The sequence below is a fragment of the Dendrobates tinctorius genome, unplaced genomic scaffold (assembly GCF_039654945.1).
Source record: "Dendrobates tinctorius isolate UK_male_01 unplaced genomic scaffold, ASM3965494v1 ptg000062l, whole genome shotgun sequence".
Classification (NCBI taxonomy): domain Eukaryota; kingdom Metazoa; phylum Chordata; class Amphibia; order Anura; family Dendrobatidae; genus Dendrobates; species Dendrobates tinctorius.
Window position 1 is genome coordinate 10,485,335 of NW_027361730.1, and position 27,450 is coordinate 10,512,784.

The 27,450-nt window shown below is 45.0% G+C and overlaps 1 protein-coding gene across 2 annotated transcripts in view; it reads right to left on the reverse strand.

Annotated features, from left to right (window-relative positions):
* The window catches only part of SND1 (staphylococcal nuclease and tudor domain containing 1), a 956,786-nt gene that overhangs the window by 781,031 nt on the left and 148,305 nt on the right, over positions 1-27,450 (reverse strand). For both annotated transcript variants that reach the window (XM_073579241.1, XM_073579240.1), the window contains exon 10: positions 25,624-25,737. In XM_073579241.1, coding sequence (XP_073435342.1) covers positions 25,624-25,737 — 114 coding nt within the window. The remainder of the gene's footprint in view (positions 1-25,623; positions 25,738-27,450) is intronic.

Genomic DNA, 27,450 nt, shown 5'->3' on the forward strand with positions numbered 1-27,450 from the left:
CCCCCATATGCTGCTGCACAAGGGTTAATGCGGGCCCAAGAAGATGCTCCATAAATACCCCCATATGCTGCTGCACAAGGGTTAATGCTACCCCATAAGATGCTCCATAAATACCCCCATAATATACTGCTGCACAAGGGTTAATGCTGCCCTATAAGATGCTCCATAAATACCCCCATAATATGCTGCACAAGGGTTAATGCTGCCTCATAAGATGCTCCACAAATACCCCCCATAATATACTGCTGCACAAGGGTTAATGCTGCTCCATAAGATGCTCCAAAAATACCCCCCATAATATGCTGCTGCACAAGGGTTAATGCTGCCCCATAAGATGCTCCATAAATACCCCCATATGCTGCTGCACAAGTGTTAATGCTGCTCCATAAGATGCTCAATAAATACACCATATGCTGCTGCACAAGGGTTAATGCTGCCCCATAAGATGCTCCATAAATACCCCCCATAATATACTGCTGCACAAGGGTTAATGCTGCCATATAAGATGCTCCATAAATGCCCCCCATAATATGCTGCACAAGGGTTAATGCTGCCCCATAAGATACTCCATAAATACCCCCACAATATACTGCTGCACAAGGGTTAATGCTGCTCCATAAGATGCTCCAAAAATACCCCCCATAATATGCTGCTGCACAAGGGTTAATGCTGCCCCATAAGATGCTCCATAAATACCCCCATATGCTGCTGCACAAGTGTTAATGCTGCTCCATAAGATGCTCAATAAATACACCATATGCTGCTGCACAAGGGTTAATGCTGCCCCATAAGATGCTCCATAAATACCCCCCATAATATACTGCTGCACAAGGGTTAATGCTGCCATATAAGATGCTCCATAAATGCCCCCCATAATATGCTGCACAAGGGTTAATGCTGCCCCATAAGATACTCCATAAATACCCCCATAATATACTGCTGCACAAGGGTTAATGCTGCTCCATAAGATGCTCCAAAAATACCCCCCATAATATGCTGCTGCACAAGGGTTAATGCTGCCCCATAAGATGCTCCATAAATACCCCCATATGCTGCTGCACAAGTGTTAATGCTGCTCCATAAGATGCTCAATAAATACACCATATGCTGCTGCACAAGGGTTAATGCTGCCCCATAAGATGCTCCATAAATACCCCCCATAATATACTGCTGCACAAGGGTTAATGCTGCCATATAAGATGCTCCATAAATGCCCCCCATAATATGCTGCACAAGGGTTAATGCTGCCCCATAAGGTACTCCATAAATACCCCCATAACATACTGCTGCACAAGGGTTAATGCTGCTCCATAAGATGCTCCAAAAATACCCCCCATATGCTGCTGCATAAGGGTTAATGCTGCCCCATAAGATGCTCCAAAAATACCCCCCATAATATGCTGCTGCACAAGGGTTAATGCTGCCCCATAAGATGCTCCATAAATACCCCCCATATGCTGCTGCACAAGGGTTAATGCTGCCCCATAAGATGCTCCATAAATACCCCCCATATGCTGCTGCACAAGGGTTAATTCTGTCCCATAAGATGCTCCAAAAATACCCCTTATTTGCTGCTGCCACTGCAATAAAAAAAAAAATGACACTCACCACTCCGTCACTGGGGGCCAGGTGCCGGTGTCTTGAGCCCCCAGCATCGGCGATATTTACTGGTCCTTGTTCCATCGCCGTCCACCGCTGTGTCTCCCAGGTCTCCTCGCGCCCTCTGACCTGAATGTCACAGCAGGAAGACCGGGAGACACAGCGGAGCATGGCAATGGAACCGGGACAGGTGAATATTACTCTGCCCCATCATACTCACCCCCTCCTGGCGCAAGGTCTTCTCTGCAGCGGCAGCCCCTGCTTCTCCCTCTGTCTGCTTCCTGCATTCAGCTGATCACGTGGTACCGTTCATTAAACTCATAAATATGCGAATACTCATGAGTTTAATGAGCGGTACCACGTGACCGCTGAACGCAGGAGCAGAAGACAGAGGGAGAGGCAGGGGCTGCAGAGATGTGCCGGGGGGGGGGGGTGAGAATGGTCTCTTACACCCTCGCTCCCCCCTGTATATGACTCCTGTATAAGCCGGGGGGGGGGGGGGGGGCTTTCAGCCAAAAAAATTCACTCTCTTTAAGGGACTGCAAAGTGGTTGGCATTATTGAAATCTCAGGTCTTTATCAATAATATTTTAGAAACATTCCAGTAACTACAGGAGGAATTCCATTTACCACATGGAAGGTTCTTTCAAGATGTACAAATTCATGTCGCATATAAAAGTCTACATAAAAGCAAACCAACATGAATACAAGGGGACGAAACGCCTTCATTAAAAGCATCAAAAAGGTATGGACCAGGCTTTATTTCTGAGTTGCAAATAACCTTTAGTAAATAAGCTGGCTACATATTTCTCTGATTACTTTGTAATAAAGTACAATTGCAAGGTATAAAGTGAACATATTAATTTGGGAATTATCCAGATTTCTGAATTATTCTAAAAATGAGCAACATGTCCCATAAAATACCGTATCCCATGGTAATTACAAGGAAATCTGCTATTTTGTGGAAACATTCAGTATTTCATAGGAGAGCAAGCTAGAAGCCCAGCAGCCGTCAGAGAAATGCTAGCTCAGTCAGTTACACAATATTTCATTGTACAAATGAATGTCTACAGGACCCCAGCTGCTAAGAATTCTCTCTGAAAAATACGTGGAGCATAGAAATGAACAGGGAGGCAATGTTCACTTATATTTGCACTTTACAGAGATCTTATTTGAGAAAATGACAGTCTGCATACAGTGACCAGAAAACAGATTAGAATTATACCAGGCTTACTTGACCAAATGTCATGCTCATATTTATCAATATAACGTAAAACTTGTTTTTTCCACCACAATAAGTGGGAACCTATCAAAATTTATGGCAGACAGTTCTGCCTGCCTAGACTACAGCTGGTTTTCAGAATAATCCTAGATCCTAGAAAAGCCAAAGAGGAACTTGGTCCTTTCAACAAACTGGTAAGGATCCTATGATAGGAAATGTCATAGCCTTATGATCAATGGAGGTCAAATATAATTGCCAACAAAGCAAAAAACACCTGCGCATGTAATGAACTTCTCGTGGAAGTGCCAAGAACTGAACTTGACAAATTATAAAGTGATGGCATGGAGGTAATGTATAGACACAGGAGTACAGTGAGCAATCATCCAAATTATTCCTTTGTACACTATAGACACCCCTAAAATGATTCTTTAGTCTTAAAAGGGTTGACCACTAGTAGGACTACCAGTTCTTAATCTAAATGTTCGGCCCAATAAAATAATAAAGCCTGTATTCACGTTCAGTGCCGGCTCCGTTCCAGCGATGTCCCATGGCTGTAATGCAGTGGACTGACACGTGATGTCAGGCGCCAAATCAGCACTGGTGTTACTGTCTCCACCTTCAGACAAACTGAACATGAAGAGGAAGTCCTGGCTGCAACTGATCCCTGGCTTCCTCTTCATGTTCAGTTAGTCCAAAGACGGAGACAGTAACGCCAGCGCTGATTGGACGCCTGACATCACGTGTCATAATACCGCATCACAGCCACGGCGAGAGCAGACACCGCGTGAACAGCACCAGCACAGGAGGGTAGTATAGGCTTTATTATTTTATTGGGGCCGATCACTTAGTTTAAGAAGGGGTTGTCCTAGCAGTGGACAACCCCTTTAAACAAATGAAGAGGATTGTTCTGCCTGACCAGGGAAGGAAGCCTGAGAATGTAAAAGTTTAAGGAGTGAAATTAAGGCTGTGTTCGCACGTAGCGTTTTTTTTTTTGTGTTTTCGCGGCGTTCTTAAACGCGCGATTTTGCCGTGAAAACGCAAAAAAAAGCATCCCATGCAATGCTATGGGATTCCGCGATGCTGTGCTAATGCTGCAGATTTTTCCGCGGTGGAATAGCATCGCGGAAAAATACGCAGCGTGCTCATTAATTTTGCGGAATCGCGCCGATTCCGCCCACATAGGAATGCATTTTTCTGCTTACTTTCCGCATGTGGCTCTGCCCACCATGCGAAAAGTAAGCAGAACATTTGCGTATGGTACCCAGGGGATGGAGGAGAGGAGACTCTCCTCCAGGCTGTGGGTACCATATCCCTGTAAAAAATATTATTAAAATAAAAAAATCGTCATATTCTCACCTTCCGATGTCCCGCGCAGCTTCCCCAGGCCTCAACAATGCTCCCGGCAGGTCCCGTTCCCAATGATGCATTGCGATAATGACCTTTGATGACGTTTCAGTTTCGCCGATGTCATCAAAGGTCATTGCCGCAATGCATCACTGGGAACAGGACCTGCCAGGAGCATCGCGATGATCTGGAACGCTGCGCGGGATGCTGGAAGGTAAGAAAAACACGATTTTTTATTTTTTTTTATTTTTAACATTAGATCTTTTTACTACTGATGCTGCATAGGCGGCCTCAATAGTAAAAAGTTGGTCACACTAGTCAAACACCATGTTTGACGAGTGTGACCAACCTGTCAATCAGTTTGCCAAGCGATGCTCCAGATCGCTTGGAAACCGCTAGCATTCTGCAAGCTAATTACGCTTGCAAATCGCTAGTTTTTCCACGGGAAATAGGCGGAAATTAAAATGCGATTTGCTCTCATATTTCCTGCGGAATGGAATTTAGGAATTCCCGCGGAAATTTCAGCGGCAATTCTGCAACATGTGCACATAGCCTTAAGGAAATACAGAATATTTCTTTTTAAACAAAGGCCCCTATTTACCAAAGTTTTTACACCAGAATACTGGAGTAAAGAGCCATGAAATGTTGCTAACTTTGAGCGCAACGCAAGGCTGCGCTAACATTTTATGACATGGTGTTCTTGTTCCATTTTCACCCAGCTCGGACAAATTGCACGGAGGTGGGGTGGAACAGGGGTGTGGCAACATACTCTCGTCAAAGTCATGAAGACCGTTAGCGTTACCATACACTCAACCTTACTCCAGTCCCCGACTGGGAGTAAGAATTGTAGTGAGACGCTAATAGAAGTGACTGACTTCAGCATGTGCCCTCATCAAGACCGTAGTGAATAGCTCCAGTCTTGATGACTCTTAAAAAAAATATAAATGACCTAATGCCATATTTGCAAGCCTCCTCAACTATGCAGGTTTTTGGGTGCACAACAACCCACATTTTACCAAGACAATCATCATTTATCCACAGCCTAGTCACAAGTTGACTTTCTGAGTTGGACACTCCAATGAAGAGTTGTGCATTCGCAGTCATATGAAATTTCTTTTTGCCAAAGTCATTTTGTTTGCAAATCTGGGTCAGACAAGACTTATTTATAGTGATAACCATAGTTCTCCTTGCAATAACATTACATTCTGGCAACATTTAGCATAATTCATACAGTATATTGTGGCAGAACATAAAAACTATCAGGAGTCACAGTTCAAAAAGGATTCCAACTATTTCCTGGATAATGTGACAGATGCCATCTTTTACAAATGACAGCAGTGGGCAGACACGATCAGACCATTATGTGCATCTCTTCTCAGCTACAGAGGATGTTAGTACAAGAAGGAATTTGCTATGGACAGAGCTGTAGTTAGAATATCTCCCACCTGACAGATCTGAGCAGGCTGTACAAACAAAGGAAAAACAGCAAGTCCTCATTCAAACTAATGAATCATGCGAATTACAGGTAACCCACTAAAAATGTGTCTCACAGGAAAAATAGCTCTTAGGCTAGTTTCACACTTGCTTTTTTTTGCAGCGCGTTTTTCCCGCAAAAAAACGCATTGAAAAAACGCATACAAAAGCATACAACTGCTGCGTTTTTTCCAAGCATTTTTATGAGCATGCATGAAAAAAACGCAGCGTTTTTATGCGTTTGTATGCGTTTTTAGTGCGTTTTTACCGCGTTTGCGGTTTTTTCCAACATTAGGTGGCCCCTCACACTAACCCAAACCATGACTTTACTAACCCTAACCCTGACCCTAACCCTAACCCTGACCCTAACCCTTAACCAAATCATACTTAACCCTAACCCAAACCCTAAACCCTAACTAACCCTAACCCTGACCCTAACCCTAACCCTGACCCTAACCCTGACCATAACCCTAACCCTGACCCTAACCCTTAACAAAACCATACTTAACCCTAACCCTGACCCTAACCCTTAACAAAACCATACTTAACCCTAACCCTGACCCTAACCCTGACCCTAACCCTGACCCTAACCCTAACCCTGACCCTAACCCTTAACCAAACCATACTTAACCCTAATCCTGACCCTAACCCTGACCCTAACCCTTAACAAAACCATACTTAACCCTAACCCTGACCCTAACCCTAACCCTGACCCTAACCCTAACCATACTTAACCCTAATCCTGACCCTAACCCTGACCCTAACCCTTAACCAAACCATACTTAACCCTAACCCTGACCCAAACCCCAACCCTAACCCTGACCCTGACCCTAACCCTAACCCTAAACCCCCTTAACTAACCCTAACTCTAACCCAAACCCCTAAATTCCATGGTTAAAAAAAAAAAACGCATATGCAAAAAAACGCATACATGAGCATGCCAGTGCGCACATATGCGCATCCATAGGCTATAATGGCCATTTTTAGCGCAAAACGTGCGCATATGTGCGCATGCGCTTTTTTGCAGGGCCAAAAAATGCAACATGCTGCGTCTGGAAAATACAAACGCACACCCCAAAAAAACGCAGCGCATGAAAATCGCATACATGCGCTTACAAGCGCGCAGGTATGCGCACCCATGTTAAATATAGGGGGAAAAACGCATGCGCACATATGCGTTTTTTTCCAGCGCTAAAAAACGCAAATGTGAAACCAGCCTTATTTTCCAGTTTATCCTGCCACCATGTGATGCAGAACATACACTGCATGATGTGCTGACCACACATTCTGCAAAACTGACAAAGGTTTTCATATGGGGAGACCGAATAGGAACTGGATTAAATACTGTAGTCTGATTTTTTTTTTTTATGAAGGCAGATAAGGCCTTACCTATACATGTTAGCCAAGATATTTATGGTATCATTTAGTACCATACAAAGAATCCAAAATCATGCATTTGCGGAGATGGCAGGAGCATTTTTAAAAGGAACCTGTCAGACACTTCATGTCGCCCGAACTATAGGCAGCATGAACCAGGGACAGGCTCCATAACTGTACATATTTGCTCAGCTTCAGAGAAAACGATTTCAACAGGAACAGGTGGATCAGACTTCAGGGTAGGTCCCAGTTACAGTAGCTTCTCCCCATGAGTCTCCACTTGACTGACAGGCATCTGCTTCAGAGACCGATCTCTCCCTAGGCAGAGATGGGTGGGGAATACATAAAAATCTACAATTAGGTAGCCTGCCCTTGATTCATGCTGACAGATGTTTAGGTAGCATGAACTAGACAGGTTCCCGTTCATTACAAATGGCGGCTTTAGGTATGGTATCTAGAATTAGCTAAATTCTTATATTTGCTAAGTCAGCATAAACCCACACTGAAGGGCTGCGCAGCCAGAACCCACACTGAAGGGCTGCGCAGCCTGAACCCACAATGAAGGGCTGCGCAGCCAGAACCCACACTGAAGGGCTGCGCAGGCTGAACCCACAATGAAGGGCTGCGCAGCCAGAACCCACAATGAAGGGCTGCGCAGCCAGAACCCACACTGAAGGGCTGCGCAGCCAGAACCCACACTGAAGAGCTGCGCAGCCAGAACCCACACTGAAGAGCTGCGCAGCCTGAACCCACACTGAAGGGCTGCGCAGCCAGAACCCACACTGAAGGGCTGCGCAGCCAGAACCCACACTGAAGGGCTGCGCAGCCAGAACCCACACTGAAGGGCTGCGCAGCCAGAACCCACACTGAAGGGCTGCGCAGCCAGAACCCACACTGAAGAGCTGCGCAGCCAGAACCCACACTGAAGAGCTGCGCAGCCTGAACCCACACTGAAGGGCTGCACAGCCAGAACCCACAATGAAGGGCTGCGCAGGCTGAACCCACAATGAAGGGCTGCGCAGCCAGAACCCACACTGAAGGGCTGCGCAGCCAGAACCCACACTGAAGGGCTGCGCAGCCAGAACCCACACTGAAGGGCTGCGCAGCCAGAACCCACACTGAAGGGCTGCGCAGCCAGAACCCACACTGAAGAGCTGCGCAGCCAGAACCCACACTGAAGGGCTGCACAGCCAGAACCCACAATGAAGGGCTGCGCAGGCTGAACCCACAATGAAGGGCTGCGAAGCCTGAACCCACAATGAAGGGCTGCGCAGCCTGAACCCACAATGAAGGGCTGCGCAGCCTGAACCCACAATGAAGGGCTGCGCAGCCTGAACCCACAATGAAGGGCTGCGCAGCCTGAACCCACACTGAAGGGCTGCGCAGACTGAACCCACACTGAAGGGCTGCGCAGCCAGAACCCACACTGAAGAGCTGCGCAGCCAGAAACCACACTGAAGAGCTGCGCAGCCTGAACCCACACTGAAGGGCTGCGCAGCCTGAACCCACAATGAAGGGCTGCGCAGGCTGAACCCACAATGAAGGGCTGCGCAGTCTGAACCCACACTGAAGGGCTGCGCAGACTGAACCCACACTGAAGGGCTGCGCAGCCAGAACCCACACTGAAGGGCTGCGCAGCCTGAACCCACACTGAAGGGTTTTGATGGGCTGTGCATTGATTTTTTATCATGGCTTTTCTTCATTAAGGCACCATCCCGAGGGTTCAAATTTAAAGGGGTTATCTGGGACTTTAACACTGATTATCTAGCCTTAGGGCCCCGTCACAAATAGCTATCTCGCTAGCGAGATCGCTGCTGAGTCACTAGTTTTGTGACGCAACAGCGATCTCACCAGCGAGATCGCTGTGTGTGACAGCGATCAGCGACCGGCCCCCCTGCCGGTATCTCTGATCGTTGATGGAAAGCCCTCGACATTTTTGGGGTCGCTGGTCTCCCGCTGGTCAGCACGCATTGCTGCGTGTGACAGGCGGGAGACCAGCGACCAGCGAGCAGGAGCTGGTAACTAAGGTATACATCAGGTTTCTAAGGGGGCGCGCTGTGTCTAGAAACCCAATGTGTACCTTAGTTACCAGCGCGCTGATGCAGGGAGCTGGTAACCAAGGTACACATCGGGTTTCTAAGTGACGCACGCCCCTTAGAAACCCGATGTGTACCTTAGTTACCAGCTCCCTGCATCAGCGCACTGGTAACTAAAGTACACAGCGACGCAGCACGCTCGGCGTCGCTGGTGCTGATCTCTGGTGAAGCTGTCTGACAGCTCACCAGCGATTATGTAGCGACTCATCAGCGATTTTGACACGTTGATATCGTTGTCGGGATCGCTGGTGAGTCGCTATGTGTGACGGGGCCCTTAGGATAGGCCATCAATGTCTGATCGATCGAAGTGTGACACCCGACACCTCCGTCTATTAGCTGTTCCCAGTTTTGTCAGCTTCCAGAATTGCTCAGTGATGGAGCTATAAACAGCGCTTTCAATTATATACTGACCGTTGCCGGGTACTGCACTGCCACCTATTCAAATCAACATTGGGTGGATGTGCAGTTCCTGACCGTGGCCACTATTCTGACAACAGAGCTGTGCAGCTCTGGCCAACACAGGGAACAGCTGATTGTGGGGTGCGACAGATGCCAACCAATCAAACATTGATGACCTATCCTAAAGATAAGCCATCAATGACCAAGTCCCAGGCAATCTCTTTAATTGGATTTTTTTTTTTTTATAATACAAGGAAAATAAGGAAATTGGTCAAAAATGGTTTATTCCATTCAACAAGAATATAGATATGGATAGTAAATATTTGATAAACCAATAAATGGATAATCTCAAATATTCAAAAGGGGTTATTTTATCAGAACACTTTTGCAAAGACAGTTTTGTCAAAGAAAGACTTGAGTTACCAGGCAATTCCCCTTCATCTAGACATGTAGTACTAAATGGTGCCTATTCAGATGAATGGCCATCCATGTAATAGAGAGACAGCCCAACACCCAGAGAAACTCAGCCAATTTTATTCTAGCTCATAAACGTACCCCGCGACCCAAAGAGTGGGTTTGCCATCATGTCTACTAGTTATAACATTATAGATCCTCTTGTACCTTCAAAATAGCTTTGACCCATCAAGGCATGTACTCCACAAGACTAAAGTGTCAAGTAGTATTGAGCATCAAAAAGTAAGCAGCAGATCAGTCAATCCTGTAAGCTGGGCAATCAATTGGACTTGTTTTTTCATTACATTTCAATAATTTATTCCAGAGCTCCAAAGTCCAGTTCTGCTGCTCAAGTACCCAGTGAGAGGTAGCTTTCTGCATAAATGGTCTACGGCTACTCTGCTCAGTACAAAACAAACTGCTCTGAGTGTTCTGAAAACGTTACATGAAAGCCAGAAGTAACCTTCACAGCAATTTATGGTATAGTAGCTCCTCTGTGGGATGGGACAATATCGATTAGCCTTTACATACCATAAACATCAAACACTCAAGACCCCCATCACAGGGTGTCCTTATGTTAACTGATTAGTACTACAGCATACCAGCAACACGAGTTCCGTTTTAGAGATTCAGTTGTCAAACCATCATAAATTGGCTCTTGTTAACGTTGTTCAAATCCTTACACTATGCCACTTTTCCGGCTTCCAAAATATCAACTAAAAGTGTACTAGTCATTTTTACTATCATTTTAGATCATACATATAATAGACACTGCAAATAGAAGCTGCTAGGTGTGGATCTGGGTCCTGAGACTCCCACTGATTACACAAAACACTGCTCTTAGGGTGGTTTCACATTAGAGTTTCAGGGCGCAGCGACGGCCTGCGCACGGCCACCGCTAAGCCCCGCCCCTTGCCGCGCCTCCTCCGGTAGCTCCGCCTAAGGGCGCATGACTCTGCATGCGTCCTGCGTCCCCTATCTTTATCACTGGGGACGCAGGCCGTGCGCAGTATGCGTTTGGTGGCGCATGCGTCCTTTTGACGGTGCGCCGAGCACAACCAAATTGCAACAGGTTGCGTTTGGCGCTGGTCGACGCACCATCAAAAGGACGCATGCGCCCGCAAACGCATACTGCGCACGGCCTGCGTCCCCAGTGATAAAGATAGGGGACGCAGGACGCATGCAGCGTCTTGCGCCCATAGGCGGATCTACCGGAGGAGGCGCTGCAGGGGGTGGGGCTTAGCGGCGTCCGTGCGCAGGCCGTCGCTGCGCCCTGAAACGCTAATGTGAAACCACCCTTATATGCACAGATATATGCACAGTGTATGGGCTCAACAGTAAGTCTATAAAAGTCTAAACTCTGCTCAACGAGAGTATAGAGATACTATTGAGTCCGCACACCACGAGCTGCAGACTTCAAAGCATTATTTTGTGCGATTGGTCTGGATATCAGACACCCACTGACTAGCAGTCATTTGCAGTCTATATTCTATCTATCCATCTATATATATACATATATATATATATATATACACACACACACATTGTGGCCAAAAGTATTGACACCCCTGCAATTCTGTCAGATAATACTCAGTTTCTTCCTGAAAATGATTGCAAACACAAATTCTTTGGTATTATTATCTTCATTTAATTTGTCTTAAATGAAAAAACACAAAAAGAATTGTCCTAAAGCCAAATTGGATATAATTCCACACCAAACATAAAAAAGAGCGTGGACAAAAGTATTGGCACTGTTCGAAAAATCATGTGATGCTTCTCTAATTTGTGTAATTCACAGCACCTGTAACTTACCTGTGGCATCTAACAGGTGTTGGCAATAACTAAATCACACTTGCAGCCAGTTGACATGGATTAAAGTTGACTCAACCTCTGTCCTGTGTCCTTGTGTGTACCACATTGAGCATGGAGAAAAGAAAGAAGACCAAAGAACTGTCTGAGGACTTGAGAAACCAAATTGTGAGGAAGCAAGAGCAATCTCAAGGCTACAAGTCCATCTCCAAAGACCTGAATGTTCCTGTGTCTACCATGCGCAGTGTCATCAAGAAGTTTAAAGCCCATGGCACTGTGGCTAACCTCCCTAGATGTGGAAGGAAAAGAAAAATTGACAAGAGATTTCAGCGCAAGATTGTGCAGATGTTGGATAAAGAACCTCGACTAACATCCAAACAAGTTCAAGCTGCCCTGCAGTCTGAGGGTACAACAGTGTCACCCAGTACTATCCGTCGGCGTCTGAATGAAAAGGGACTGTATGGTAAGAGACCCAGGAAGACCCCACTTCTTACCCCGAGACATAAAAAAGCCAGGCTGGAGTTTGCCAAAACTTACCTGAAAAAGCCTAAAATGTTTTGGAAGAATGTTCTCTGGTCAGATGAGACAAAAGTAGAGCTTTTTGGGCAAAGGCATCAACACAGAGTTTACAGGAGAAAAAAAAGAGGCATTCAAAGAAAAGAACATGGTCCCTACAGTCAAACATGGCGGAGGTTCCCTGATGTTTTGGGGTTGCTTTGCTGCCTGTGGCACTGGACTGCTTGACCGTGTGCATGGCTTTATGAAGTCTGAAGACTACCAACAAATTTTGCAGCATAATGTAGGGCCCAGTGTGAGAAAGCTGGGTCTCCCTCAGAGGTCATGGGTCTTCCAGCAGGACAATGACCCAAAACACACTTCAAAAAGCACTAGAAAATAGTTTGAGAGAAAGCACTGGAGACTTCTAAGGTGGCCAGCAATGAATCCAGACATGAATCCCATAGAACACCTGTGGAGAGATCTAAAAATGGCAGTTTGGAGAAGGCACCCTTCAAATATCAGGGACCTGGAGCAGTTTGCCAAAGAAGAATGGTCTAAAATTCCAGCAGAGCATTGTAAGAAACTCACTGATGGTTACCGGAAGCGGTTGGTCGCAGTTATTTTGGCTAAAGGTTGTGCAACCAAGTATTAGGCTGAGGGTGCCAATACTTTTGTCTGACCCATTTTTGGAGTTTTGTGTGAAATGATCAATGTTTTGCTTTTTGCTTCATTCTCTTTTGTGTTTTTTTATTTAAGGCAAATTAAATGAAGATAATACCAAAGAATTTGTATTTGCAATCATTTTCAGGAAGAAACTGAGTATTATCTGACAGAATTGCAGGGGTGCCAATACTTTTGGCCACAACTGTATATATATATATATATATATATATATATATATATACACACACACACATACATACACACACACACACACACACCACCATGGTTACTTACCGGTAGCCGGTTTTTCCGGAACCCATGACAGCACACCTGGGAGAGGGATCCGCCCCGCCAGGACAGGAACCTACTGAGACATAAGGGGCGGCACCTCTCCCCCACTTCAGTTGGGTTACAGAGCATTGATAGGACTTCCCGGTTAGTTACATGTTTAATCCAACACCACATCACTCAAAAGCACCCTACTAATTTTGTGCACACCCATACAGTGAAAAGGGGGCGAATATACGGGTGGTGTCATGTGTTCCGGAAAAACCGGCTACCGGTGAGTAACCATGGTGGTTTTCCCTTCACCCATGACAGCACACCTGAGAGATTTTTGGAGACTTTGAAACACCTTAGGGAGGGACCACCGCTTGCAGCACCCTTCTACCAAAGGTTAAGTCAGCAGAGGAGGATAGATTTAATCTATAGTGCTTAAAGAAGGTTGAGGCCCAGGTAGCGGCCTTACAAATCTGTTCAATCGATACCCTCTACCTTTTCAGCCCAGGAAGTCGCCACGGCTCTGGTGGAATGAGCCTTGATGCCGTCAGGAATCGGGATACCACTAGCTGAGTAGGCTACACTAATGGCCTCCCTAATCCATCTGGCAATAGTCCTGTTCGAAACCCCATAGCCTTTCCTGGCACCCTGAAAAGCTACGAATAGGGACTGGGACCTCCTCCACTGGCTAGTGACAGATATGTATTCTAACAGAACTCTTAACATCCAAACTATGGAATTTTTCCTCCCTCAAATTTTTTGGATTCTCGCAGAAGGATGGGAGGACAATCTCCTGACCCCGATGGAAATCTGATGCTACCTTACGTAGATAAGCCAGGTCTGTTCTTAACACCACCCTATCCTGAAAAACTTGTGTATAAGGTGCATTTACCGAGAGAGCCTGTAAGTCGCTTATTCTGCGGGCCGACGTAAGGGCCACTAAAATGATCGTCTTTAGGGTCAGAAACTTTAGGGGTAGCTGGTGTAATATCTCATACGGTTCCTTTGTAAGGGCCTCTAGCACTAGGTTTAAATCCCAGGGGGCTATTCTGGGTATTGGGATAAGCCTAGCTCTATGGCAGGATTTAATGAATCTGGCTACCCATCTATTTGATGCCAAGTTGCAGTTGTAGAGTGCCCCCAGACACCTGAACTCTAAGCGTATTCACCGCTAACCCCAGCTGCAACCCTGATTGTAAAAACTCCAAGATGGCACTAATCTGGGGTTCTATTTCTAACGGCTTACCTAGGAACTGTAGGAACTTATTCCATGTTCTGCCATAGATGTTAGTCGTCACCGGTTTCCTACTCTTTAGCAGGGTGGCCACCAACCCGGGGGAGAACCCTCTCTCCATTAAAAGCGACCTTTCAAATTCCACGCCTTCAGATGAAATCCTTTGACCTGCGCGTAGAATATTGGGCCTTGAGCTAGTAGGTCCGGGATTTCTGACAGAACCCATGGATCGGAGAGGGACATGAGGGACATTCTTTGTAGTAGAGAAAACCAGGGCCTTTTCAGCCAAAATGGTGCTATTAGAATCACCCTGACAACTGTTGGGATCAGAGCCACTGGGGGGGGGGAAACGCATAAGCTAGCCTGAAGTTCCACTGAATGTGCAATGAGTCCACTGCCCATGGCTTTTCCCTCGGGTTTAGAGAGCAAAACCTTTCTGTTTGCCTGTTGCGCTTGTTGGCAAAGAGGTCTACTACTGGTTTCTCCCAAAGCTGCGTTATTTTTTGCAAAATGGACCAATTTAGCGCCCATTCTCCTTGCCACAGGGCATTGCGGCTCAGAAAATCTGCTTCTATGTTTTCTGCCCCTTTTATGTGTAAGGCTGTCAAGGAGTGTAGCTGTTGCTCTGCTCTGCTCAGAATGTCGCTCGCCGCTTTCATTAGGGAGTGTGATCTTGTCCCTCCTTGGTGGTTGATGTACGCCACTGTTACTTTGTTGTCCGACATGATGCGTACATTGCGACCCTTGAGTAGCGGAATCAAGTGGCTTAGGGCCTTGTTCACTGCCCACAGTTCCCTTAGGTTGGAAGATGCCCCCATTTTTTGAGGTGTCCAGGAGCCCTGGCCCACGAGGCCCCTTAGGTGTGTCCCCCATCCTGAGGAGCTTGCATCTGTTAAAATCACATCTGTCGTCTGTCTGTCCCAAGGTATTCCTGAGGTCAGATTTGTACCGTCCAGCCACCAGTTGAGAGAGTCTCTGCTTTTTAAGGAAAGCTCCAGCTTTCCTTCTAAACGCCATTTTAGCGATCTTTGTGCTGATATCTCCCCCTGGAGTTGTCGGGTGTGAAATTGAGCCCACCTGACCGCCGGAATACAGGACGTTAGGGTACCTAGTAGGGACATAGCCTTTCTCAATGTCATACATGGTTGATTTAGGGCCGCCAATGCCAGATTCTGTACCTTCTCTGTTTTGGTCTCTGGGAGCAGACACGCCTGCCGTTCCGAATGTAGCATAAATCCCAGGAAGGTCTGTTTTATTAGGGGTTGTAGTTTTTATTTTTTGAAATTGATTATCCACCCTAATTCTTGCAAGGTGTCGGTCACCCGGCTCAACTGTGCCGTGCAGTGGTCCTCTGAGCTGCCCACTATAAGGAAATCGTCCAAGTATGGTATTATGACCGTATTGTGAATCCGGAGATCACTTCCGCTGTGACCTTGGTGAAAATCCTCGGGGCTATGGATATGCCAAATGGAAGAGCTCTGAATTGGAAATGCCTCAGTACGCCTTGGATATAAAGCGCTACCCTCAAGTATTTTTGATAATCTGGAAGGATAGGGATGTGATAATATGCATCCTTTAAAATCGACTACGGCCATAAAACAATCTTGATGTAGTAGCTTTACGGCCGTAGCCACTGACTCCATCTTGAAGGTCTGGTTTCTTATCCACCGATTGAGCCGTCTGAGGTTTATAATCGTCCTGAATGATTGATCCGTTTTTTTTATCAGAAAAAGGGGTGAATAGAACCCCCTTCCTTCCTGTGTGTTTGGGACTTCGTAAAGTACCCGCTTGTCTACCAGGCTCAAGATCTCCGCTTCTAAGACCAACTGTTCTTCGGTCATCTTCCTGATGAGTGTAATGACGACCACGGGTTTTGGCGGGCGCACAAAGGGGATCCTCAGGCCTTCTCTTAAGATGCCCAGGATCCAGGTATTGGAGGAGATCTTATCCCAGGCATGGAAAAAGAGTGCCAATCTCCCACCTACTGGAATACTGGCGTCATTGTGGCGATTTCTTTGAGGTGGAGGTGCCTCCACCAAACATAAATCCCGATTCTTTTTTCCTTTTATCCTCCCATCTTCTCCTGTTGGCCAGAGGAAGCCCTCTATTGAATCTTCCCCTCTGAAAGCGCTGTCTTCTCTGTTCCGCCGGGAACCTGGGGAAGCCTTTTTTTATATCGCTTGCCTTCTCCAGGATTCGTCCAATTTCTTGCCGAATAAGAACCGACCATCGCAGGGGAGAGAGCACAATTTAGCTTTAGACTGTAGGTCACCCGGGCAGCCCTTAAGCCATAATGCGCGTCTGGCAGCCTTTGATAGTCCCGCTGCCCTAGCTGTCAACCTCATAGAGTCCGCCGAGGTATCTGCCAAAAAAGCTGCTGCCCCGTGCAAGAGATACATATCTGCTAATATCTTCTCTCTGGGAACCTTTGATGCTAGCTTGTCTTCTAACTGCTGCAGCCAGATCATAAGGGAGCGTGCCGTGCAGATGCCTGCTATCGCCGGCTTTAGTCCTCCTGCTGTCGCTTCCCACGCGTGCCTCAAATATGAGTCCGCCTTTTTGTCCAGCGGGTCTCTAAGGACCCCTGAATCTTTCAAGGGCAGGGCCGACTTTTAGAAGACCTGGATAGTGCTGCGTCTATTTTTGGGACTTTGTCCCATATCTCCGCATCCTTGTGCTCAAAGGGGTATCGTCTCTTAGAGGTGGACGGAAAGGCCCCTGATTTTTCGGGTTTCCTCCACTCTCTCTCAATAAGCGCTTGGACCTTCTCGTTCACTGGGAAGGTCCGTTTTTTCCTCTCTTGAAGCCCCCCAAACATGACATACTCTAGGGTTTTAGCCGCCTTCTCTTCCTGTAGGCCCATTGTGGTTCTAATGGGCCTTTAGGAGAGCATCTGTGTCTTCTACAGGGAAACATGGCTTACCCCCTGTGTCACTGTCTGAGGACTCTGAGGAGGATGCCTGTTCCGCATGAGACGAGGCTGATGAGGAATCTGAGGGAGAACTAGGGGGGGGGGGGGTTCTTCCTACTTTTCTTCCCTATTTTTAATAAGGTCTTAATTGAACCCTCCATTTCTGACCTGAGGGTGGATATCTATCAAATAGGCTGCGAAACTAGGCACTTCCTCCGCCATGGTTCGCTGAATGCAAGAGGCGCAGAGATCTTTCTGCCAGTCTCTTGCTAGGGGAGTTTTACATATAGCACCATTCCATATTCTTCTTCTTGCTTCCTGCTTTTTTGGGCCTTTCCTAAAGGGTAAAGCATACAACAGCGAATCCCTATTAACATAAATGCTAGCATTCACGAAGATAACTCACCACCCGTAATCAAGGGTACCGGACTAGGAGGTTGCGTCGGAGCACGTGACCTGTGCTCTCTGGACCTTGAGGATTCTTCCGATCTGCGGCTGGGGCGGTTGCTGCTTGAGCGGCTTCCATGTTTGCCTGAGGGTTGTGAGGGAGGAAGAGACAGCGATCTCTCCTGCTCCGACTCCATATTCCACCGTCTCCCCCGCCGCTGGTCCTTGATTATATGCAGCCTCTGCCGGTGGGGTCTCCTCCCCTCCCCCCTGCGACCGCCGGCCGACCGCTTGAGAAAAGCCGGCCGGCGTAGCACCCAGCGCCGTGACACCGTCGCCCTGTGCTGACGTCAGCCGGCGCACACATAATCCATAGCGCCGCTATGCAGATTCTTGGTTGAGGAATGTACGGATCCGTGAAATATTTCTGAGTTGAAGTCGGCAGGAAGTGGAAAGGGCTTGGATATGTGGTTTGAAAGAGAGATCAGTGTCAAGGATAACACAGAGGCAGCGAGCTTGTGGGACTGGAGAGAGTGGGCAGCCTTTTACTTTAATGGAGAGGTCCGTGGGGGAGGGGTTGCAGGAGAAGGGGGAAAGATGATGAATTCTGTTTTGTCCATATTAAGTTTTAGAAGTCTAACGGAGAAGAAGGATAAAATAGCGGACAGACATTGAGGGATTCTGGTTAGTAGGGAGGTGATACCTGGTCCAGAGATGTAGATCTGTGTGTCATCAGCATAGAGGTGATACTGAAAGCCATGAGATTCTATGAGCTGTCCGAGGCCGAAGGTGTAAATGGAGAAGAGCAGGGGCCCTAGGGCTGAACCTCGCGGGACGACAACAGATAGGGGGCGCGGTGAGGAGGTGGTGTGAGAGTGGGAGACGCCGAATGTCCGGTCTGTTAGGTATGACGCAATCCAAGATAGGGCCAAGTCTGTGATACCAAGAGATGAGAGGGTCTGTAGTAATAGGGAATGTCCGCTGGGTCAAAGGCAGAGGACAGGTCCAGGAGGAGGAGGACAGAGTAGTGTCACTTGGCCTTGGCGGTTAATAGATCATTGGTGACCATAATTAGGGTAGTTTCAGTGGAGTGGTGTGGCAGGAAGCCAGATTATAAGCGGTCGAAGAGGGAGCAAGAAGAGGACAGTTCAAAATGGATGTGTTGTTCCAGTAGTTTTGAGGCATACGGGAGAAGCGATATAGGGCGATAGCTAGATACAGAGGATGGGTCAAGAGAGGGCTTTTTGAGGATAGGTGTGATGATTAAAGCATATTTAAAGCTTGAGAGGAAAACACCATTTGTTAGTGATAGGTTGAAGAGATAGGTTAGGGTTAGAATGAAGACTGTGGTGAGGTTTGGGATGAAGTAGGATAGGATCGGGTCAAGTGCACAAGTGATGAGATGTGATCTTGAGAGTAGAGTGAAGAGTCGATCTTCTGTAATGGTGAAGTTGGTTTTGGAGGAGGAGGGCTGGGCAGTAAGGAGGAAGAGCTCTAGAGGTTGTTGACCAAAACTGTCTCTGATGTTATCAATCTTCTGCTTGAAAAATGAGGCAAAGTCTTCAGCTGAGATGAGTAGAGAGGGAGGAGGTGCTGGGGGACAGAGGAGAGAATTAAAGGTGTTGAATAACTGTTTATGATTGTGAGACAGGGAGGATGTGAGAGATGAGAAGTAGGCTTCTTTTGGTGCAGCGAGTGTAGCAAGTAGTGAGGGACTGTTTGAATGTGATGAAGTCCTCATTGAAGTTGGTTCTTTTCCATCTCTGCTCAGCAGCCCTGGAAGATCACCTCAGTTATTTGGTCAGGCTGGTGTGCCAGGGCAGTCTGTTGATTTTGCAAGCTTTGGTATGTATGAGAGGGGCAACTGATTCCAAAGATACAGCTATTGTGGTGTTATATAGAGCGGCATCCGCACTGTGTAGGGAACTTACCGTATGTCTGTAAAAGGGAGGAGGGATTCAGACAGTGAGTGTAGATTGAGGTGTTTTAAGATTTCTGCGAGGGTGTGCAAGTTTGTGGGGTGGGGACTGTGGACCTGGAGAGGAGAGGGAACTGAATGTAAGTAGGTTGTGGTCAGAAAGAGGAAGAGGTGAGTTAGAGAGGCTATATAGGAAGCAGAGGTAATATAGAGATACCATCAAGGTAACAGCAGAGAAGACCCTGGTAGACCTATCTAGGCTTGCACAAGAGTGATCTTCCTGCAGAGCATTCATCCATTAAGATGCTTTGACTCGAGATTGAGCCAAAGGCTGTTAAATAAAATAATGACTAGAATAAATATAACATGGGAAGTGTTAACTGTAGATTTGGTGTCTAACGATATGAACAACCCAGTCGAACATCGACATCAGTAATCTGTTGCTGATGAACAGGAACCTTGATAACCACCTCCTATCTGCCAGCAACCATGTCTTTTTTCATTACTCGGCCTGGTGCGATGCAACATGTACATCACATTGAAACGATGACTTAGCGCCTGGCCAACTAATAAGAAGGGCCACGGATACCATCACAGCTACTGTCCAGCGGTCACAGATTACTGATGTGGCTAATGGACTGGGTCGTAGACATGAAACACATTATTTATTTTATGTATTATACTCATTTATACAGAGCTATTAATTCCACAGCGCTTTACAGACATTATTGGCACTGTCCCCATTGGGGCTCGCAATCTAAATTCCATATCAGCATGTCTTTGAAGTGTGGGAGGAAACCGGAGAACCTGGAGGAAACCCACGCAAACATGGGGAGAACATACAAATTCCTTGCAGATATTTTCCTTTGTGGGATTTGAACCCAGGACCTCAGCACCGCAAGGATGCAATGCTAAATACTGAGCCACCATGCTGCACATTAAAACTGTTACAGTACTCGTGAACGTACCTGTGTTTAGTTTTGTTTTTTTTTACTACAAGATATGCTACTTTTCTCACAAACAGTGCAAATCTTGCCCATGGACCAATACATGGTTATTAGAACAGAAACAGACCTATTTTTCCTAATCAAATGCAGCCCCCTCTTTAAGACATCTCAGTAATATGTCCATATTCGGCTCAAAAATTGACACTAAATTTCCGTCTCTATTTTAATGGCTAGCTGTTTTTCTGTGAAAGTGGTCTGATCAAGTTACAATGAAAATTTCACCCAAATTAGTTATGCATTTGCTGTTAATACAGAAGGCCTGAACAGTGGAGCTTTGATAGCTGTCAGTTTTGTAGAGAGGTATTTTGCTGTTGCCGCAGTTCAGCCATTATGAAATGACAAGAGAAACACATTCAAGGTCAGCTTTAATCACTTAAAATGTTAATGGCAGCTCTCCATAAATATTTACTCCTTCAGGGCTTCCTCAACATTTAACAAAACTAATGGTTGTTGAATCAAAGCTGGCGGATTTTACATTGTTATTGGAAGCAGCGGATCACTCTTCTATATGACACTCTGCTTGTGTAGAAGATCTTTTTGCAGTGAGTCCTAAAGAATAATTGGTTTGACAAACTTATCCCCACTTACCAAGACCGTATTTCACCTGTCCACATCATTAGCTGGCTTTTAACAAGCCGTCTTGATAAGACACAAAAGAACGTCCAAATAAGTGAATCGTATACAGTTGTTATAGATACCAGTACTAGAGCAGAGCGCACACCTCTCCAACATTAGTATCCATCATTAGTTAGGGGGTCTCTTCATCACACAGAACTAAAACTATACTGTACTAGAAAGCAGAATAGTCAACTACGTTAGAAACACCTTCAAAGCAAGTGTGAATAAGGCCTTCAATCTCTTATAAGTAGGGCCTAGAATAAAAGTAAAAGTGCTGGTAGATACAGTCCATCTGCTAAATGCTACACTGCCCCCCCCCCACTATGAGCTTTTGGTGAGTTTTTTATTTTGCAGATTTTCTGCACCTGTATGCCTCTTTCAGATGTCCATGTTGCTTGTGCATGCTCTGTATTTTTAACAGATACAACATGTACCCGTTATAGTCTACGGACTATGGATATTAATATACTCACAGTGCGCCGTTTTTTCCGGTTTCCAGCAGTGCTCCGGTCCTCTTCTAAGTCACGTGGACACTATTCCCAACTGCCGGCTCACCTCACACTAGGGCTTAAGTGGGAACCGGAAGTGATTTTTTTTTACAATGTAAGTGTCAGAAAGAGGCTACATAGTCCTACGATGTAAAAGCCACTTATTGCTCACAGAGCCCAGTGTAAGCCAGCATGTCAGACTAGAAGTCACATGAGTCAGAAAAGAACAGGGGCAATCTGCAAGTATATAAACACAAATACACTAAACCACATGCACATTTACACAGTTTTAATGAATACAAAAAATGATTGTAAGTGGCTTCTTTAAACGAGGATAGGTCACTTGCTTAAAAATTTAGAGCTAAACATCTTGTGAAACTCTCAGTGCTCCCTCAATAAGGATGCCCTTTTCCATTTTGCGCTGTGGCGCTCCATTGCCAAGATATTCACAATTATTTATTCTGGGGTGGAATATGTGAAATCTCTGCTTGTAGTCCAACTAAGCAGGGACTAATGTAATGATAGATCAGCTGCTGAGCTGTGATTGGCAGCAGCTAGGAGGGAGAGTTGAAGACGCTCAACCCCAGGAAGACTGTGAAGAAACGCCTAGTTGTTCTGCAAGTAGAGATTTCACACATTGTGATCCAGAAGAAACAAAATGTGAATATCTCTGCAATGGATCAAAGCAATCCAAACAGAAAGCAGCAGCAGAATCATTGAAGATCAGGAATTTATTTTAAAGGTATTTGACTCAATTTCAGTAAGTGATGGGTCCTCTTTAAGGCTAAGATAAAAGAAGAATATAAAAACCAATTTGATAATCATCCAGAAAATTAAAAAAAGAAAAAAAACAGGCAATTTTTCATTTGTATTTTCATCCATATGGCATCAGTTTTTTTTATACATCAGTCGGTATAAAAATTTACAAGACCATGTACAATTTCCTATGATAAAAAAATGTAATTTTTCTGTTAAAATCGTATGCAACCACTACTGCCTGAAAGGCTGTTTCCTGTAAAAATGATGGAATCTGCACTCGGAGCTGATGGCAGAACCTCTAATTTAGACATCAGCAGAGCACCTCAAAATGTTCCCATCTAACGTGTATGAGAACCCACTGGCTGTCTCCCGACAGATTACATCCAGTGGCATCTCGCACATGCGTATATGAAGCAACGGTCAGTACTTCGATTCACCGCACATGCGCCGGATGCTGCTAACAGGACTGCCCCTTTGAGTCTATACAGATTACAGATTCCACAAATTACTTTATAACTGATTTTTTCCTTTTAAGTCCATTTCTGAGTTACATCTTTAGGCTATGTTCACACTATTTGGTCAATATTTCACATCAGTAAGGCTACGTTCACACGTAGCGGAACTCCCGCGGAAGTTACCGCGAGAATTCCGGAATTCCATTGTGCGGGAAAATCGCATTTTAAATTCCCGCGGAAAAACTAGCGATTTGCAAGTGTAATTAGCTTGCAGAATGCTAGCATTTTCCAAGCGATCTGGAGCATCGCTTGGAGAACTGATTGACAGGTTGGTCACACTTGTCAAACAGCGTTTGACAAGTGTGACCATCTTTTTACTACTGAGGCGGCCTATGCGGCATCAGTAGTAAAAGATAGGATGTAAAAAATAATTAAAAAAATAAAAAATATTGTTATTCTCACCCTCCGGCGTCCCACGCAGCCTTCCCGCCTCTCTCCATGCTCCCGGCATCTTCCGGTCCCAGTAATCCTTTGCTCGAATGATCACGAGATGTCGCGCTCCCGCGAGACCGCGACGTCATCGCGGTCATTCTCACAAAGGATTACTGGGACTGGAAGATGCCAAGAGCATGGAGAGAGGCGGGAAGGCTGTGCGGGACGCCGGAAGGTGAGAATAACAATATTTTTTATTTTAAAATCTATTTTTTACAGGGATATGGTATCCACAGCCCAGAGAACAGTCTCCTCTCCTCCGGACCATGGGTACCATCCGCAAATGTTCTGCTTACTTTTCGCATGGTGGGCACAGCCACAAGCGGAAAGTAAGCAGAACAATGCATTCCTATGTGGGCGGAATCGCCGCGATTCCGCTAAATTAATAAGCATGCTGCGTTTTTTACCGCGAAGCAATTCCGCTGCAGAAAAAACGCAGCATTAGCACAGCATTGCGGAATCCCATAGGATTGCATGGGATGCTTATTTTTCGCGTTTTCGCTGCAAAATCACGCGTTTAAAACCGACGTGAAAAAAAACGAGACGTGTGAACGCAGCCTAATTGTAAGCCAACACTAGGAGTGGGTGATAAATACAGAAGTGATGACGTGTTTCTATTAAAAGTTTCCCTCCGATTCTACCTCCCCTGGTTTTGGCTTATAAATACTGATGTTAAATAATGACCAAATACTGATATTGTGAACATGGCCTTAGAAAGCGACTACCTTGTTATAGAACACTTAGGAGACCGATAAAAGATGGCATGTATGATCACAGCTTCCCTTTAGGATCGATTCACAAGCATGGATAGAGGCTCTCAAAGTTTGTTACAAAGTGTGCCCAAATGACTGAACTAGAAACTGCCCTTACTGTGTAATATGTTTGCTTGTTTAAAACCAAGAAAGGGAGCTACAATACTGCATGAGAGATTGAAACAAAACGCTTGAAGTAATTTGAATGTACATCAGCATGAGTGAGAAAGCGCCAAAGAACAGAGTACAGATTTCCAGCCTCACAACAGTTCAGCTTGGAATAAGTAAAATGAAGGGTATTCAACCAAAGCCAATTATAATTATAGCAGGGTATGCAGCAAGAAGCCAAACGGCAGTCCAGAGCTATTAAATGGCAATTAGCATTGCGATGTTACTGGATGCTGGAGTGGGTGCACTAGGAAAATAAACAAGGAGTGGGAAAGGTTTCTAGCATCTACCTACTCATGCCACTGGCCATCTGCGGGTACAATTTATGATGGAACACAATTAATAGGTAGATATATATGAGCGGTTATTCACACAATAGTAATTTATTATAAGATTATAGTTATATAAACTAGAAGCTCATCTATAACCAGTTACTGTGCTGTATAGTATTCAGTCCTACACAGATTTTGATTTGGAAGCTAGAGATTGGATCTTACTTTCTAGAAGAACATAACAATGGTGATGTAGCACATTTGAAGCCAAGGCTCAATCATCTGCAGCAAAACTTATCTTACCCTACGGAATCTGCAAGATTTGCTCCAGGCGTATAAACTTAGTGTCAAGGTGAGTAATTCATATGTTCTACTTTAAATATTTGTTAATACCGTACATAGGTTCTGGATTTAAAGCTTTTGCAACATAAAAAGTCATTAAATAGAACATGTGCTCACACATTCAAGCACATTTACTAAATAGTCATGGGAAGGAGTTGGCACAAAAAAGCACATTGAGCCAACCTTATCAAAGTGACACAACGCACTTTAGTTTGCACACATTTGATAAAGTATAACTCTATTTAGAGGAGTTTGGCACGTCTCCTCCTCCATTTCAGAAATGCATGGCTTGCCAGTATTTCAAAATGCTAAAAAACGTTTATCAGATTGTAGTAAAAGGCTTGTTTGTATAACTTTAGAAAAACAGGGCTGCTTTCTGCCAGAAACAGTGCCATGGCTAACCACAGGCTTTGTTTGGTATTGGAGAGGCAGAGGATTGAAAACATAAAAGGACCACATGGTCCATCAAGTTTACTCTTATGTACAAACCAACCGCCTTGGACAAAACCACACGTAGTGAAATGTAAATGCTAAATTCAGCCCTACTACTACAGATGTAGAACCGCTGCAATTATCAACGTAGGTCCAAAGAGAAAGAACAGTCCTTACCTGTGATCCTTCACCTTCAAGTCTGGGAGGCCTAATGCTGGAAAGATGAATGGTTTTGAATTCTCCAGAGTTTAGCTTCACCACCATGGCATCAGCATTTAACACTTGAACAACCTGTAAGAAAATAAACAAATGTTAGCATAACTGGATAATTCCCATAAAAAGTCATCAGTGTGCATTAATAATTTACAGTGAAACTTGGTGGTAATATAGAAACAAGAAGTGTGGTTATTTGTATGGGCTTCACTACGATAAAAGATTGATTCTTTGCAAAGGTGTTCAGCAGATGGGTGACTATAGAAGGTCAATACCTAACAAAGAAAACCCCTTCCCATTTCATATTTGTCAGCAATGGCACCACATGGAAGAGAAATGAAACAAGACAGGAGAAAGAAAATTATTTCTGTACACAGGAAAGATGACTGCTACAAGAATATCAGAAAAGCTTTACTGTACTACATGAAAGTTATCAGGGTTGTTCACTAGAGATTAGAGAATTGGCTTGCGGTGAATTGAATTTACACATGAATCTTACAAAAAAAAAATATAAAGTGTCCCAAATCAAAAAAGCAAAACACACTTCACCTCTCCGTTCAATGTCTAGTCCTCTGCAAAATGTGCCATCCTCTTCGATTATCTACAATCTGCAGTGTTGGCCTCTGAATTTTTCTTTTTTTTTTTTAACCCTACATTTATTATGCTCCGAGGACTCTCAAGATGCCAGAGCATAAGGTACAAACGATTTGCAGTGAATAAATTCCATGTGTATCAAATTTTCTGGACAAATTCATGCAAACTGCTGAATTCGAATTTCAGCATATTAGCTCCTCGCCACTGTTCATGTCCACCTACATAACCAACTTTAAAATAAAACCATCAACCTATGTAGATTTTTTTTAACAAATAATAATTTATGCTATACAATTACAATAAAAAGTGTATAAACAAAATGTTCTTCAACTTTATAACATACTTTCATTTTCAATATGCTCATTTGAATGTAAAAACAAGTGTACTAAATCTGTATTGACCTAAGCAGGATTGCATGACATGTTCACCTTTCAGCATTCTGATCAGAATTTTACATCAATATTCATACACTAATAGCAGAAGTTGGGTACAAATTCAAAAAGTTAAATTATTTCCATTATACATTTTCTGCATTGTTTTCATATCTGGTTGTGGCTAAGGCCTCTTTCACACTTCAGTTTTTTGCATCAGTTCAAATCCGCCAAAAAGTCAGACAAGCGGATCCGTTCTCAACTGATGTGAACGGATGCCACAGGATCTGTCTAAAAACGGATCCTTTGGCATCCGTTCACATCAGTTGAGAAAATGAGGAAATTTAAAGGAACCGCTGGGAGGGAGGGAGAGAGGGAGAGGGAGAGAGAGAGAGATTTTTTTTTTTTGTCCGGCACCCAGAAAGAATTTCGGGTTAAATGAGTGTCTGGAGGATCCGCCAGAGTAAAAAACGTTGCAAGCTCCGTTTTGAAATCTTTGAGGATGGTGACGGACAGCAACTTTTGGCGGATCCTCAAAAAAAACGGATGCAACAGACGGCAATCCGTCACAATCCGCCATTAATGGAAGTCAATGGGGAAAAAAAACGGGTCCTCAAAAGAAAATTGAGGATCCGTTTTTTTCAAAACCTGGCGGATTGTGACCGATTGTAAAAAACTGAAGTGTGAAAGAGGCCTTACAAACACTGCTCAAAATGTTAAGTGTGAATGTGGCCATATTTCTGCCCTCAGGCAGCAATGCTGTGTGAACTAAGGCTAGATTCACATAGTTACGGAGGCTCTACAAAGAGGGTCAGTCACAGATCTG